This window comes from Leptodactylus fuscus, chromosome 1, assembly GCF_031893055.1.
Source record: "Leptodactylus fuscus isolate aLepFus1 chromosome 1, aLepFus1.hap2, whole genome shotgun sequence".
In the NCBI taxonomy this organism is placed as follows: Eukaryota; Metazoa; Chordata; class Amphibia; order Anura; family Leptodactylidae; genus Leptodactylus; species Leptodactylus fuscus.
The window spans coordinates 127,130,301-127,146,673 of record NC_134265.1 but is presented as its reverse complement, the minus strand read 5'-3'; the positions used below and the strand labels follow the sequence as shown (position 1 = coordinate 127,146,673).

At 41.3% G+C, this 16,373-nt stretch overlaps 1 protein-coding gene across 2 annotated transcripts in view; it reads right to left on the bottom strand.

The window, feature by feature from the left end:
• MORC2 (MORC family CW-type zinc finger 2) overlaps positions 1-16,373 on the bottom strand; it is a 67,032-nt gene that overhangs the window by 34,826 nt on the left and 15,833 nt on the right. For both annotated transcript variants that reach the window (XM_075276643.1, XM_075276644.1), the window contains exons 5-12: positions 12,430-12,498; positions 10,296-10,386; positions 8,343-8,451; positions 3,126-3,285; positions 2,910-3,021; positions 2,365-2,490; positions 2,023-2,102; positions 881-963 (exon numbers count right to left, since the gene is read on the bottom strand). In XM_075276643.1, the coding sequence (XP_075132744.1) occupies positions 881-963; positions 2,023-2,102; positions 2,365-2,490; positions 2,910-3,021; positions 3,126-3,285; positions 8,343-8,451; positions 10,296-10,386; positions 12,430-12,498 (830 nt within the window). The remainder of the gene's footprint in view (positions 1-880; positions 964-2,022; positions 2,103-2,364; positions 2,491-2,909; positions 3,022-3,125; positions 3,286-8,342; positions 8,452-10,295; positions 10,387-12,429; positions 12,499-16,373) is intronic.

The following is a 16,373-nucleotide window of genomic DNA, read 5'->3' as shown; positions in this document are numbered from 1 at the left end:
CCGCACTGCTCCTGGTGCCCCCTGATGGCTTAAATAAGCAACTACAGTGGAGTTGTCAGTCTGGACCTCTCTCCTCCAAGGGTGTCTAGTCATTGAGAAAGGGATAAGAAGATGGTTCTCCGTTCCAGCAGACTGATCTGGTGGGATGACTCTGCCTTGTATCACAGGCCCTGAACAGTGAAGGCAACAAAGACTGCTTCCAGCTGGAAAGACTGGCATTGATGGAGATCACCAGTCAACAGAGGTGAAGAAAGTGAGGTTTCTCTTCAATATGCAGGGTATCTCTGATCACCCACAGTCAGGTTCTGCTTGGCAGCAGAGGTTACAAGTCACAGGTGCTCCCAAGCAGCTAACCAGGCAAAAGGGATGTGCTTCTGCCTGTTGGGGTAAAACAACAGGCCATCATCCTATTATAGGAGGAATCAGAAAACGAAAATGGAGAGCGACCTGAAATCCAGCTTCTGGAACTGAACAGGTGTCAACACTTACAGCAGTGTATTCCAATCCCAGGCACGATTAGCGGAGATTGGAATATCCCATATCCATTTTCTCCTAAAATTAACAAAGCTTGACCTCGAATAAGTTCCTTAACACTTTCGACCAAAGCTAAGATTTTAGACTTCATGTTGCCATCTAAGCTCTGTCGTTAAATTCTAGGCATTTTTTTTTTATCCCCTCAAGGACAAAGCAATTTTCCTGTCTTTTTTATTTTCTTAGTTTCTTTCCCATATTCCAAGAGCCTTAATACCATTGTGAAACAGTAAAACAAATGTATTTGTGGGTTTTAAATTGAAAATAAGATACACTTTGCTGCATATTTGGAATGCCTTGTTTTATACACTAATCACAGTGTTTATAACATTTAAAAATATAGCCTTACCCTGGACTCCCGGGACAAGTCATCTCCAAGACGAGACTCCAGGGCTCGAGCTTTGCTTTCTGCTTCACGTGCTTTCTCCTCCGCTGCCAAAATATAAAAAGTTGCATTTAGCAACCAAATTATTAAAGTGAATCTTCCATCAACAAAACAACTTTTAAACCACTTAAATGCTGCTGTAGGACTGACTAGTATATCACAGAGGGTGATGCAGGTACCAATAAAAAAAAGGGTCACAGAAAGAAATGGTCCCAAAGAAAAAAGTAAATAAAAGAAAGATGAGGGTCCTATATATAGAGGCACTGTATCTTGTGCAACATCATCCAAGCACTATATGGTGTATTATCATATCGGGAAACCTGTGATGTACAGTGTCCCTATACCGGCAAAAGTCCTGACCCTGATGTACAGAAGACAATTAATTCAATGGTTAGTAATTATTTTGAGTTGGCACAAGGGAAGACCCACAGAGCAGAGTAGTTCACTAGTAAATGTGAACAAAGAGTCATAGCGGTGTCTTTATCTGCAGGAGTTCCTAATCTAAATATGATTAGAAAAGTATGCAGCAAAGGTTAGGGTTCGCTAGTAGAGTAGTGAACAAGTCATAAGTGTAATCTTATTGCTAAGAAAAACAGATTCTGATTCTCATGCAAAAGAGCTATTTGGTGGACTCTGGGCAGGACTACGCCTGGTAGAGCACAAATTTCAATAGTGGTCAACATAAATTGCAGTCCATGGTACACGTTAATCATTCTGTTTTGGAGGTGGTACTGGCTGCAAAAATCTCCATCCAGAGTGCATTGAACAGAATGCAATTGTTTGAATAAGGATAAAAAGATGTCTTTCTCCGTATCAAGATCACACTTTGGCACAAGAAAGACATGTTCAAAAGACTCAACCTACAACAGCACATAAGTGGTTTACAGGTGATTTTGGTCATGGTAGACACCTTATAAAATTTTTAAATTAAGCTATATGGTTGCAAAAGTCTTTCAATTAGAAATTGCATGCAAAACAAATTTATATATTTATATGAACAAGTATTATTTGTCAAGCAAATAAGGAATAAGTACACTAAGTAACACATTAAAAAATGCCTCTTCATATTTTAAATGCAATAATATTCTTTTATGCCCCCACAATACCAATTTTTGCCATGTGCTCTGCCTTCTTCACTTCCTGTTCAGCTCGTGTTTTGAACCGATTTGATGTATATTTGTACATTCTGAAAAGAAACAAATGCTATGTAAAATATTATACTAAAATATTACAGGCTAAAATGACCGTATGCTCAAAGATAAAAAGAAATGGTTAGACTTTCATCATGTCTTCCATTCAGACTAGAAATAATGGCAAGCCTTACTAACAAACTGCAGCTGCATTCCACATTTTTGGCATCAAGAATAGCACTGAAAGCCGACTAAACATGTATATGAACTGAATTTTGTATAAAAACTTTTTGCATGGAATCGGGACTCTTCACTCACTTGGGCTTGTAAAGACAACAAGACAATCGTTTGGTTTGAACCTTGTGACCATGAATAAAAATTCTCATTCTTGGGTCAATATACAGAACAGCAGCATAGGCGCGAAATGAACGCCTCTCTGGTTTCCTAGAAAATAAATACATATTTTTTAAAAATTGTGAAGTATAACAAAATTATACTTAATCACTACATGTCAAATTGTTACACATGTGGCACACGAGGAGGATCTGCCGGCAGTGTCTGTGATAAGAAACAATTCCAGCAACGGACAAATAATTAATGCTAGCCACAGCATCTAACAGGTTATTCTGTGGGAGTATTACTATATTATACTAAAACTATAGCATTGTAGTCTGTGGCATAAGTAATCTAATGATTACATGTCCAAATAGCTGAAGAAGCAGAAAAAAAAAAGAAAAAAAGAAAAAAAAAGAAACACTAACTGATCACAATCATATGCAACAAATGCGACTTGTCCACACTGCATACTAAGGTCATAGGGTAATTGCCATTTCAAACCTAAAATTTCAACCAAACATACTTACGTTCCTTCAGGAGGAGTACCAGCCATCTGAATATCTTTTGGATCAGATGCAACATCAAGCTCTGGTTCTCCAGAGTCCATTAGCTTCAAATTAAAGACGACAACTAGTGTACCTAAGAACATAACAAGATTTGTCATTTTAACATCATATAATACACTTTGAAGAAGAAATAAAAAATAAATAATAAAACAACTGGATTATTAAATGTAATTTTACCTGAATCTCCAGTAATTTTTTTAAACTGTTCCATAACCTCGCTGTGGGAATGGAAGGGAGAATACTTGTAGATGAGTTCGGTTTCAATGGCAAATTTTTCCATATTATCTGCCAATGCTTCACCAGTTTTTGAATTCCATGTGGGAAGTGGAACGATCACCTACAACAGGGTTAAAGAAAACAAAAGAAACAAAATACTTAAAAAGCACCATATGACAAAACACAGCAAGACATAGGAATATGTCAAATTATCTGGATCCAGTGCAGAAGTTTATTATCCTACTACTACTATTATAAATGTAAAAGTTTGGATATTTGTTCCTCAATTACGCAAAAACGGCTGAACGAATTTGAATGAAATTTGGCACATAGATAGACTGTAACCTTGATAACACATAGGCTACTTTTTATCCTGGTAAATGACATGGCTTCACAACTGTTATGAATTTATTTTCACATACTATATTAAACTGCTCTTGCAGCAGCTTATCTCAGGTTCTGATATCTCTCTGTGTAAACACTCAGTCCATTGTGTACATGCATTTGCATATTATCTGATATGCTGCAGGCAACATGCTGACACACTGGATGGGAAAACACCTTTAATCCAAATTGGCAGCCAATTTTAAACATGCTAATTTGTCGCATAATTCTAAAACAACGCGAGCTATTAAGGTAGCCAGAAGTCACAGAGTTCTCCTCAAGCGGAGCTGAGGGGGATCCTCATTATATGGCGTCCCAGCGGGCTGTTGAGATGCTGGAAAAATCACGGCACAGCGTGAGGAACGAGTTCAATAGCGGGCCAGCTTGACAGCTGCCGAAACGCCAGAGCAGGCGGATTATCAACACCAACAACACGCTCATTATATTACATCCCAGGGAGCTGCTGAGATGCAGGAACAATCAAGGGCACAGTGCAAGGAACAAGTTCAGTGGCAGGCCAGCTTGAGAGCTGCTGAAATGCTGGAGCATGCGGATCATCGACGCCAACGACACACTCATTATATGGCTTCCCAGCGAGCTGCTGAGATTCCGGAACAATCACAAGCATAGTGCGAGGAATGAGTTCAGCAGCAGGACGGCTTAAGAACTGCTGAAACGCCAGAGCAGGCAAACCATCGACGGCAGCAATTTGCTTTATATAGGCAGGTCATCGACGCCAACAACACGCAAACAAAGTCGTGGGCAGAGGCTAGTATATTATTATAATTTGTTATACACTCACCAGCCACTTTTTTAGGTACACCTGTCCAACTGCTCGTTAACACTTAATTTCTAATCAGCCAATCACATGGCGGCAACTCAGTGCATTTAGGCATGTAGACATGGTCAAGACAATCTCCTGCAGTTCAAACCGAGCATCAGTATGGGGAAGAAAGGTGATTTGAGTGCCTTTGAACGTGGCATGGTTGTTGGTGCCAGAAGGGCTGGTCTGAGTATTTCAGAAACTGCTGATCTACTGGGATTTTCACGCACAACCATCTCTAGGGTTTACAGAGAATGGTCCGAAAAAGAAAAAACATCCAGTGAGCGGCAGTTCTGTGGGCGGAAATGCGTTGTTGATGCCAGAGGTCAGAGGAGAATGGCCAGACTGGTTCGAGCTGATAGAAAGGCAACAGTGACTCAAATAGCCACCCGTTACAACCAAGGTAGCCAGAAGAGCATCTCTGAACGCACAGTACGTCGAACTTTGAGGCAGATGGGCTACAGCAGCAGAAGACCACACCGGGTGCCACTCCTTTCAGCTAAGAACAGGAAACTGAGGCTACAATTTGCACAAGCTCATCGAAATTGGACAATTGAAGATTGGAAAAACGTTGCCTGGTCTGATGAGTCTCGATTTCTGCTGCGACATTCGGATGGTAGGGTCAGAATTTGGCGTCAACAACATGAAAGCATGGATCCATCCTGCCTTGTATCAACGGTTCAGGCTGGTGGTGTCATGGTGTGGGGAATATTTTCTTGGCACTCTTTGGGCCCCTTGGTACCAATTGAGCATCGTTGCAACGCCAAAGCCTACCTGAGTATTGTTGCTGACCATGTCCATCCCTTTATGACCACAATGTACCCAACATCTGATGGCTACTTTCAGCAGGATAATGCGCCATGTCATAAAGCTGGAATCATCTCAGATTGGTTTCTTGAACATGACAATGAGTTCACTGTACTCCAATGGCCTCCACAGTCACCAGATCTCAATCCAATAGAGCATCTTTGGGATGTGGTGGAACGGGAGATTCGCATCATGGATGTGCAGCCGACAAATCTGCGGCAACTGTGTGATGCCATCATGTCAATATGGACCAAAATCTCTGAGGAATGCTTCCAGCACCTTGTTGAATCTATGCCACGAAGAATTGAGGCAGTTCTGAAGGCAAAAGGGGGTCCAACCCGTTACTAGCATGGTGTACCTAATAAAGTGGCCGGTGAGTGTATATTCCTAATAACCATGACATAAGAGTACTATAGATGATTTTGATACACATTTTTAAGAGTTCTTACAATGAGCTACAACTAGTGCACAAAATGATTTCAGATCACTTAATCATTTCCTATTGTTAAGTGATGCTGTCCACCTGAGTAAGCTTATAACACAATATCTATGGTACTCATGGGTAACTTCAACATGCCTAACAAATTAATATCATTACAAAATCAAGCATTTCTCCACCAAAAGTCACTTTTCTCCTATTAGATAATCTATTTTTTGCCAAGTGCTTAAAGCACCTTGCACAGCCCACACAAACACTAAAACTAGCTATAATTTGATATCGAGCAGGACATAGTTTGAGATTTCACTTATTTCTGTTACTTTAACCCCTTAAGGACCAGGCCATTTTTTGGTTTCGCATTTTCGTTTTTCCCTCCTCACATTTCAAGAGCCATAACTTTTTCATTTTTCAGTTCACAGAGTCACATGATAGCTTATTGTTTGCGGGACAAATTGTACTTTGTAATGGCACCATTCAATATGCTGTGCAATGTACTGGGAAGCTGGAAAAAAATTCAGAATGAGGCGCAATTGGAGAAAAAATGCATTTGCGCCATTTTCTTATGGGTTTAATTTTTACAGCATTCACTGTTTGGTACAAATGACATGTTACCTGTGTTCTACGTGTCAGTACAAACGCGGTGATACCAAATTTATATAGTATTTGAAATTTTTTGATACTTTTAAAAAAATGATAAACTTTGCAAAATAGAAAAAAAAATTTGTGTCATCATGTTCTAACACCTGTAACTTTTTCATATTTCCATGTATGGAGCTGGTTGTGGTGTCTTTTTATGCGGGACAAGATGACGTTTCTATTGATACCATTTGGGGAAAGATCCGATGGTTTGATCACTTTTTATTCAATTTTTTATAGGAGGCAAAGTGTTGAAAAAAACGCTTTTTGGCTGTTTTTATTTTTTTTGCAGCTACGCCGTTCGCAGTACGGGATAAATGTTTTAATATTCTAATAGTTCGGGCATTTTGGAGCGCAGGGATACCTAATATGTTTATGTTTAATGTTCTTTAATTACTTTTATAGCTGATCTAGGGAAAGGGGGGTGATTTGAACTTTTATATTTTTTTTATTTTTTTAATACTTTTAAAAACTTTTTTTTTCTTCTGTTACATTTATGATCAGACCCCTTAGGTACCTTGAAACCTAGGGAGTCTGATCGCTCATACTATTCACTGCAATACTACAGTATTGCAGTGAATAGGAAAATCGCAGCACTTCTATTAGACGATGCCTCTGGCATCGTCTAATAGATCTAGTGCAGAGACAAGCCTGGAAGCCTTCAATAGGCTTCCGGCTGTCATAGCAACCGCCCTCTTGTGACGTTCAGGAGGGCGGCGATCGGCGAAACATGGCGGCGCCCATGCCGCCGGCGCCGTTTACACACTGCGGTCACGTTTGACCGCAGTGTGTAAAGGGTTAACAGCAGCGATCGGCTCGGGCACGACCGCTGCTGTTAGTGGCAGGTCCTGGCTGTATTATACAGCCGGCATCTGCCGTGTATGGAGCGAGCTCAGCGTGTGAGCTCGCTCCATACATCCCCATGCGACCCATGACGTACAGTTACGTCAAGGGTCGCTAAGGGGTTAATTGTCTGTTACAATATTATACAATTGCGAAATGTTTTAATAAAACATGTCATAACCCAATTTATGTAAGAAATCAAGCAAGCCACTGATATTGAAATCAAATCCTAAGCATTGTCCAACTGTGTACTAAAATTGTTTGTACAAAGATATAATTTTACCAAACATTTTTAAAATTTTAAAAACTATAAAAATATTCAGATTATTTCAAGGTTCAATTGCATATTTGGAACCCAATGTGTGTACTTACATGTATAAATATACCTACACACACACAATGCCTTTTTAAATTGACTTGCTACTTATGACATTTTTTTAAAGAAAGAATTTCTACACTTTAAGCCTTCACCCTGCCATGGACATTTGTCATATGTCTTGACAGGGTGTCACTTCAATAGCCAAGGATATTATGTAATATGTCCTTGCTACTAATGCAGGTTTCTCAGGATCCGTTAGGGCTATAAAGATCTGCAGATCTCAATTCCCAATGGATGATCACTCCAGATCCATAAGGGCTATTGTAGCCCTAGGTTCCCAATCTTCATAGCGCCAGCCTCAGTCAACACCTCTGATAAGTGTGGAGGAACGGAGGAGCTGAGCTGCAAGTTGCACAGACAATGAAAAAAACATCAGTCTTTGCATAAATTGTATATCACTCCAGAGGGAGGGGTAACATGGACTTCTGTCCATGTTACTACCTCTTCTAGCAATCAGAGAACATAATGTACATTTGCACTCAGATTTTCACATTTGGCGGATTGTATGAAAGTTGACAGGTACTGGACGGTCACTAGGAGGCAACTAGACGAGTAATTAGCACAAACCAAGGAAATGGGAGGGGTGTTGAGTATGGTCACTAGTATAGAGACTGTGCCTCCCACATTTACAGCAACAGTGAGTCAGTTTGTTTTACATGGTTCACCTTGCTGTAATTATAGGATGTGCTTCCACTGGTGAGCAAAACAAGGGAATATTAAAAACTATTATTCATGATATATTTTAATATTTCCCTGCGTGTGAAAAAAATAATACTAAATAATAAAAGAAATTTAAATTAATATAGTGACACATTCTGTTTACAAGCACTTTGCTAAAGCCACCGCAAATGATGAAACAGTACTAACCTCATCAATTCCTTCTTCTTCATGAAAGGTACGTGACATAAATAGACAGGTCATGGTCTCTCCTTTTTTCGTAAAAAGAATGAAGTCTTTTCCAATTCTCATAGAGCCACTAGTTAACAAGAGAAAGAAAAAAAACAAATAAACAACAAGTATAAAAGATACCATACATTTGTGTAAAATTTTCTTGAAAGCACCATCATGTTCAGCCTGCTAGTTGTCAGGCCTATATCCATGATTGTGTCACTACATGCACCTTCTTGTTTTTATGGCAATTACTCTACAGTCAATACTGTAGAAAAATATAAAACATTTTGGATATTGTAAGTACTTTCTCACTTTTTATTAAATTTCGTTTTGTAAAGGTAAAATGAGGGTTTGTGTTTTGTTCCTCCAGTTACAGTATTCAAATACTTATATTTTGTTAGTTTAGGTAACAATATGTTTTTTGTTTTTTATTGGTTGGGGGGGGGGGGGGTTTATGTGTTGTAAGCTGATGGCTGGTCAGGTAAAGGAGGGGGTGTACATATCACCCAGACTACTCAGGTGGGTGAGATGAGAAAACGCCAGAAGGAATGTTTGTTCTCAGCAGACAACGTTCGTCTGCTGAGCATTTTGGTAAATGCTCAGTACTGGGCTGGATTTTTAGGAATGGCAGGTAGGTTGGTAGTGGGACCTGTCATTTCACCCCCCTCCAGTCCACACTTTGGGGATGTTCCGGCAGCGACTCAGCTGCAGAGAGTCTTCTCATCAAGGAGGCTTAAGAAGCCAGCTCCAGCAGTAGACTTTGGCTGGACAGCTAAAGAAAGGGGTCATATTTTTGGAGCTGTGTCCTGAGTGATTCAACTGGCTTTTGGATTTCTGTTATTCTAGGTGAGGTAACCTATTCTATGTTTAGTTACAGCCTAGCCGGGCAGGTATTTATTTTTGTATTTTGTCGCTGCACTACCTTTTTGAGTGAAAATAAACTCTACCTTTGTTTTGCACTAAAAGAAACTGGACTTTTGTGTCTGTGCCACCTCACCTAGCAACCCCAGACCATGACAGTGTAAAAAGCGAAAAAATTATTTTATTTTTTTTCACTTTTAGTTTCTCTATGATGGGGTTTATTTAAAAACTTTACAATGTCAGGAAGCAGTTAAAAGACCCCAACATCCATGTCTTACATATTACTAAAGTGCAGAGCATATATCAATCTATGCAGACAAACTGAGGAAGATGTACTAATACTGTCTAATAGGCAGAATCTTCAAAGTTAGAATGAACAGTTTTAAAAATTTGCTAAGATAAACAGTGGCTGTTGATGGATGATAAATCGGGACCATCTTACGAATGTCTAGTGTTGGCTTAGTTTACGCAAAAATATAAAAATATAAAATCCACTGCTGTCCAAAAAAGAAAAAAAAATATGTAACTTCTATCAAAAGATTACTCCAAATCCCCTGGATGTTCCACAATATTTCTGGTAAAATGTACTACGGACAAACGAAAGTTATTTTTTAGTGCAAATGCACATTATGATGTTTGGAGGAAAAATAACACTACACCAACCCTAAAAACCATATCCCACCATAACATATAAACCTCGGTTTAGAGACCATCATGCTTTTTGACTTCTTCTGCCTTAGGACCTGGATACCTTGCAACCATTGAAGGAACAACAAATTCAAATAGCTGTTTGTTGATTTAATAAGAAAATGACCAAAAGAATAAGTAAGAATTGTTAAAAAGAAAAATAATTTTGGATGAGGCATCAAAAAACAAATAAACAACCTGATGAAACAAAACAAATAATAGCAGCCAGGTCCCTGTGTATTCCGCACGGTGTCCACATGAGTCATGCGGAGAATAAAGTAGTTCATGAAGTAAGCACCTGTTTATTGCCTTTGTAATTTTGGGGATTGGTTTTCTTATCAATGCACAATGATTAGTAACTATACACACACACACACTTACGATTTTAAACCATTTCCATACTGTCCAATTTGAATAGACTCCGGAGTCCTTTTGGCAGAACGTCCAAACTGGATTACACTGGCAGCTTCATCTATTACAGAAGGAAGCAAATAATATTTTAAACTTGACCACATATAATCTAATGCTTAACAAAAACTAAATAAATAAAATCAATCAATAAATATTATAAAAAGTTTAAACAATTAATCCTTTTAATTACCAGCTCATTTTAGATTAATTTGTGTTAAATTTTGTGCCATTCACTGTGCAGCATAAACGTTTTACCTTTATTCTACACTAGCTGATACCCGCGACTTCGTCTGCGGTGATTGTAGAAGTGGGTAAATACAGGCGCGGGTAAGGTTTTAGTAGTGTGTAAAAGGTATGGGATATGAAATGTAACTTTGTATCTTGTTTCTGCTGTAATCCAGAGAATACGTGAGACTTTTGTGTTGAAGTTAATTTGTATTTCAGCTGTTATACGGTGTTGTGAAAAACTGTACATAGTGTCTTTGGGAAAGAGGTATTTTAAGTTAATATACTTCGATATCCGACATTGTATGATTTGTTATTTTCCGCCAGTACATATAAGTTTTGGGCACAGGATACTCTTGAGCAAGTTGTCCATGTGAGAAGCATGGTGTGGCCAAATGTATTCCTGGTACTTTCAGCGTTTGTCCTTGGGATTTATTAATGGTCATTGTAAAAGCCAATTTAAGGGGAATTTGTAGTCGTTTGAATTGAAATGGGAAATTATTTGGTATAATTGGAATGCGTGGGATTAACACATTGTCACCTTTAGCTGCTCCTGTAAGAATAGTGGCTTCAATGATATTTGTTCCTAGTTGTGTGACACGTAGTCTCGTGCCATTACACAATCGGGGTGCATCGAGATTACGCATGAGTAGAACAGGGACGTCAATCTTGAGTTCTAGTTTATGTGAAGGGACGCCGGGTAATTCTAAGGTAGGCAGTAAGACAGATTGGTGACATTATTATCGACCGTTACGTGTTCGTGGTGTGTTGAAACGGTACATCGGAGTATACAGGCCAGAAATAGTCCCAATGCAAACATGCTATCGGAACTTACCAGTGTCGTTGGCGTGGAGATCTAGGGAAGGTGGATGGATCGTGAAGAAGAAACAGCAGTGAGGTGAGAGTGCCGTCAGGGAGTGTGGCGGGCTGGAGAGAGTAGTTCGGGTGCGGCGGGCTACGGTGGAGGCGCAAAATGGTGGCGAGCTTGAAACACGTTCTGTAAGTGGCTAAGATGCGCATGCTCCTGGCAACACAGTGGAGTGGCTGGGTGGGCGGTGTCGCGCATCGTCAGAGCGGTGGGGGTCGGCAAACATGGCTGCTCCGGAGGGTTAAAGAGGTAGCCTCCTGCAGTATCGTTAAGGTGAGGGTGAAAGTGGTAAAGTATATGTAAATGTGATTGTGTGGGGTTAGGGGCTAGACTGTAGAGGGTAATAAGAATTTTGTGGCTTGCTATGGTCCAAAGTGTGTGAGATTGCAGAGATGGTGATGCGAGTTTGGGTTTTGTGGGGGTCCTGGGAAAAACGTATGTGCGCTATTGTGACGAAAAGTAGCCTATTGCGCAATCCAGTGTAGTAACTATGTTTGTGGAAAATTTCAGCCAAATCGGTGGAGCGGGTTTTGCGTGATTGAGGAACAAACACACAAACATCCAAACTCACAAACTTTCACATTTATAATATTAAAATATTAATAGGATGACAGTATTGTTAGAGCAATACAAAATGTGTACTTCAATTTTTTGAGGATTTACAACTTTTGCAGTTTGCCTAAGATTTTTTTTTTTGTATTGTTGCTTTATAAGAGTCACAGCTTTTTTAACTCTTAATTTCATTTCACACTGGCATAGGTTTGCCATGACAGGCCTCGTGATTCCTGGGTGCCATGGCAACGACTGGCATCACATGATCGACAGAAGTGGGGTATTTCCACAGAAAAGCAGAGGGAGACCCCTCCTTCAGTAAATGCCTTAAATTGCACATTTACCACTGACGTTTAAGGGGTTTAATGACGAAGATTTCCATTTTTATAGCTTTCTCCTATTTTTTTAACGCATGTGTTACTGACTACAAAAACTAAAAAGAAGAAATAATAATCTTACTTGGATCCATTCCTGCTCCATCATCAAGAAAGCAAAGCATAAAACCACCTCTGAATTCTTCTCTGGGTACTGTGTGAAAAAACAACAAAAAAAAAAAAAACGAAAACTCTAAAGCTTAAAATTAAAAATGTACATTATAGTTTTTAAAACTGCAAAAATAAATAAATGTTAGATTAATAAAAATAAAAACAAAAGGTTGCATATTAATAGATTGTAGACTGTAAAAAATCCCAGTACCATAAATGTGGCAGTAACAAAACCCTATTTTGTACCAACAAAAAAGAAAAAAAAAAAAAAAAAACGGTCTTGAAACAGTTCTGACCATGAATAGTTTCATTAATGGCTTACTGAGTTCTATATTGAACTATAATCGCAGCCAGATATCAGGGGTTCATATGAATAAAAATCTTTTTTCTGTTTCGTGCTTCAATTACTGAAATACTACTGATTTTTTTTTTATCCTGGTATGCTAATAAAATTTTTTGTTTCAATAAAGGTGTCACAGTTGCTCTCGGTGTACCAAGGAGCCACTTCCCTGTAATGAAGTGCATGCCCATCATGTCAAGGAGGGAGTGATGGAGGGACTGTGCACTGAAAAGCACAGCTCTTGGGTGTGATGAGAGCAACAGTGACCCCCTCATTGCACAAGACAGCTTACTGGAATATCAGGGAAAAAGCTTCAAGAAAATCTCAAGAATGGAGGAACTGATTGGGAAGCAGAGAAGAGTGTCTTATTCACTATTCTCTAAGGGGGAGTTCACACTACCGTTGGTGTCTGACAGCAGTGTCCGTAGCTACTGTCTGTTCAAGATATTAGCAAGGGACATTAGCAGTGTCCGTTACAATTTCCATTCATTTCAATGGGATGTTATCTTGTGTCCTTTAGTGTCCGTTTACAACCATGTCCGTTTATTCAAGTGGGTAAAAAAAAATCCCACATGCAGGACTTTTCTGTCCGTTTGAAAAAAAACAAACAGCAAGTGGCCATTAAAAAAAAAAAAAAAAAAAATTAACAATGAGGTCTATGGGCAACGGATAGTAACTGAAAGCCAACAGTTACTGTCCGTTTGTGTCCGTTATGATAGGTGTCCGGATTTTTTTTTTTTTTTTTTTTTAAACAGACACTTTCTGTGGAGACATCAACAGTAATGAACCCTACCTAACTGTGCTTATAGTTCACAATGCACAGTTCTCTTGACAACGGAAGCTACTAGGAGGATTTAGAGCCACATATATTGTTACTGGACTAATAACCTGGCAGTACACCTTGCTTTACTGCACATGTGCCAGATGCCACCAAATATGTGATGAAGAATCATGATGTGAGGGATGTCAATCATGCATGGAGAAGGAAGGAGAGAGTATGCTGTTTTTACATGTTATACTGCAGAGGCCAGAATATACAAAGGTCAAGCCATTACTGTCCTGGATAGAAAGATTATGAATGATAATCTGTTTTCCTTTAGCCCAAACAGCAGCACAACTGGGGTATTCCTGCCCCTAATGAGCTGTTAGGACAGGTGGAATTTTTAATTACCTAACAGCTTTTGACCCCTATAAGAGGCCGGAAGACATGCTCCTCCCTTGTGTTAGTAACAAGTATGATATACAGAGAGCAATTTATGCCAAGAGCTACACACACATACACAAAATCTGTACAATAGCACCTCTTAGGGAGGGAGCCTTGTGCTGCTGTTTGGGCTAAGGGAAAACAAATTATCATTCATAATCTTTCTTTCCCCCTACGCCCAACAGCAGCACAACTGGGGATTTAGCAAGTATTATCTCCCCTAGGGCGGGACCTCCTGGCAGGCTGATGCCAAGACGGAGTGCCCAAATGCTGTAGCATCGGCCGTACGCCGGTCCAATCTGTAGTGTTTGGCAAAAGTCAGCTGTGAGCTCCAAGAGGCTGCAGCACATATCTGCTCTAGAGAGAGGAACCGTGTTTCTGCCCATGATGTCGCCACTGATCGGGTGGCATGGGCTCTTAGGAAATCTGGAACAGGAAGATTCTGAGCCCGTAGGGAACAGCTGATAGCTTCTCTGATCCATCTAGACAGGGTTACCTTTGATGCTTTTAGCGCCTCTATTGTGGCCAAACACATTAACCAGAAGATTCTCTGATCTTCGGAACGGTGCTGTACGGTCCAGGTAGATACGTAGTGCTCTTACCAGATCCAGTGTGTGTAGCTTCTCCTCCTGCTCAGTGGCAGGGGAGGGAAAGAAACCCGGTAGGGTGATCACTTGATTGGTGTTCTGAAGTGTGGGTACCTTCGGCAAGAATCCGGAGACGAACCTTAGCTGTACTCTGTCAGGAAAGAAAGTTATGAAAGGTTCGGAGGCTGCTAGAGCCTGCAATACACCAACCCTCTTGGCGAAGGTTATTGCCAACAGAAAGGTCACTTTAAATGACAGGTACTTCCAGTCCACTTCAGATAATGGTTCGAAGGGGGGCGCACATAGCCCTTGTAGAACCGCGGCCAGGTCCTACCTGGGGACAGGGGGCCGTACCTGGGGGCGGAGCCTGGCAGCCCCCCTAAGGAACTGTTTGACAAGAGGATCTTGTGATAACCATGTCTCCAGGAGAGCAGATAGAGCTGACACTTGAACCTTGAGGGTGGCAGGTGCTAGTCCTCTCTCCAGGCCGTTCTGTAAGAACTCTAGGACTGCATCTCTGTCTGGATCGCGGTGGCTGCCTGTACACCAATCTCGGAATATCCGGGCGATCCTTTGGTAGCTCTGATTGGTTGCCTCTGCTCTTGAATGGGCTAAGGTACTTAGCACTCCCTGGGACAATCCTCTGTCTGCGCGTATGGCGCGGTTAGCCTCCAGGCAGTGAGGTTGAATTTGTCTAGGCCCAGGCACGGCCGACTGCTCAGTGACACCAGGTTCCTGACTGGTGGAAGCCTCCAGTAGTTCCCCCGACCTCATAAGGATAAGGTCGGTGAACCATGCCCTTTTTGGCCAGAACGGCATGATCACTATTGCCGAAGTCTGGTCCTGCCTGAGTTTCGCCAATACCTTCGGTATCATCGGGATGGGAGGGAACACGTATGCCAGTTCGAACCTCCATGGTATTGACAGGGCATCCACAGCCAAAGGGTTGTCTTCCCGGTACAGGGAGCAAAACCTTTCTACTTTGGCGTTGTGTTGGGTGGCCATCAGATCCACCTCGGGGAGACCCCACCTCCTGGTCAGGTAGTGGAAGATGTCCTGATCCAAGGACCATTCGCCTGCGGTAGGGCGGCCTCTGCTGAGTTGATCTACTACGATGTTCAGGCGGCCCTGGATGTGTACCGCGGCCAGCTGGGAGAGGTTCCGTTCTGCCCAAGAAGATCCGGTTGGCAACTTGCAGGAGCGAGGGGGACCTGGTTCCTCCCTGCTTGTTGATATAATGGACTGCCGTCAGATTGTCCGACCTTACCTTGACCGCTTTCCTCTGCAGAACCGGTGCAAACGACAGAAGAGCTCGATGAACTGCGGTAAGCTTGCGCCAGTTGGATGAGCGCGTCCTCTCCCGCTGATTCCACGTACCTTGTACCGGGGTCTCCCCCAGATGAGCTCCCCAACCTGTGAGGGAGGCATCTGTAGTCAACAGGGTCCAGGCGGGCTGGACCGAGGACTTCCCATCGCGCAGATGGGTCCACCAGGGCAGTGTTTGCCGGGTGCTGATGGTTAACTGGATAAGCTTCTGTAATCCTGTAGGACTGTGGTTCCAGACTCTCAAGATCTCGTTCTGTAGAGGGCGCATATGCCATAGGGCCCAAGGAACTGCATCTAGGGCAGCGGACATCAATCCAAGGACCTTCATAGCCGTCCTGATGGTGACCTTCCGTATGGAAGACAAATGATGTGCTGCCCAAGCAATTTTCCTTTTGCGAGGAGAGGGTAGAATAGTGGACCCCTATAGGAGGTCAGAACACCTGCTCCCACCCTGAACACCT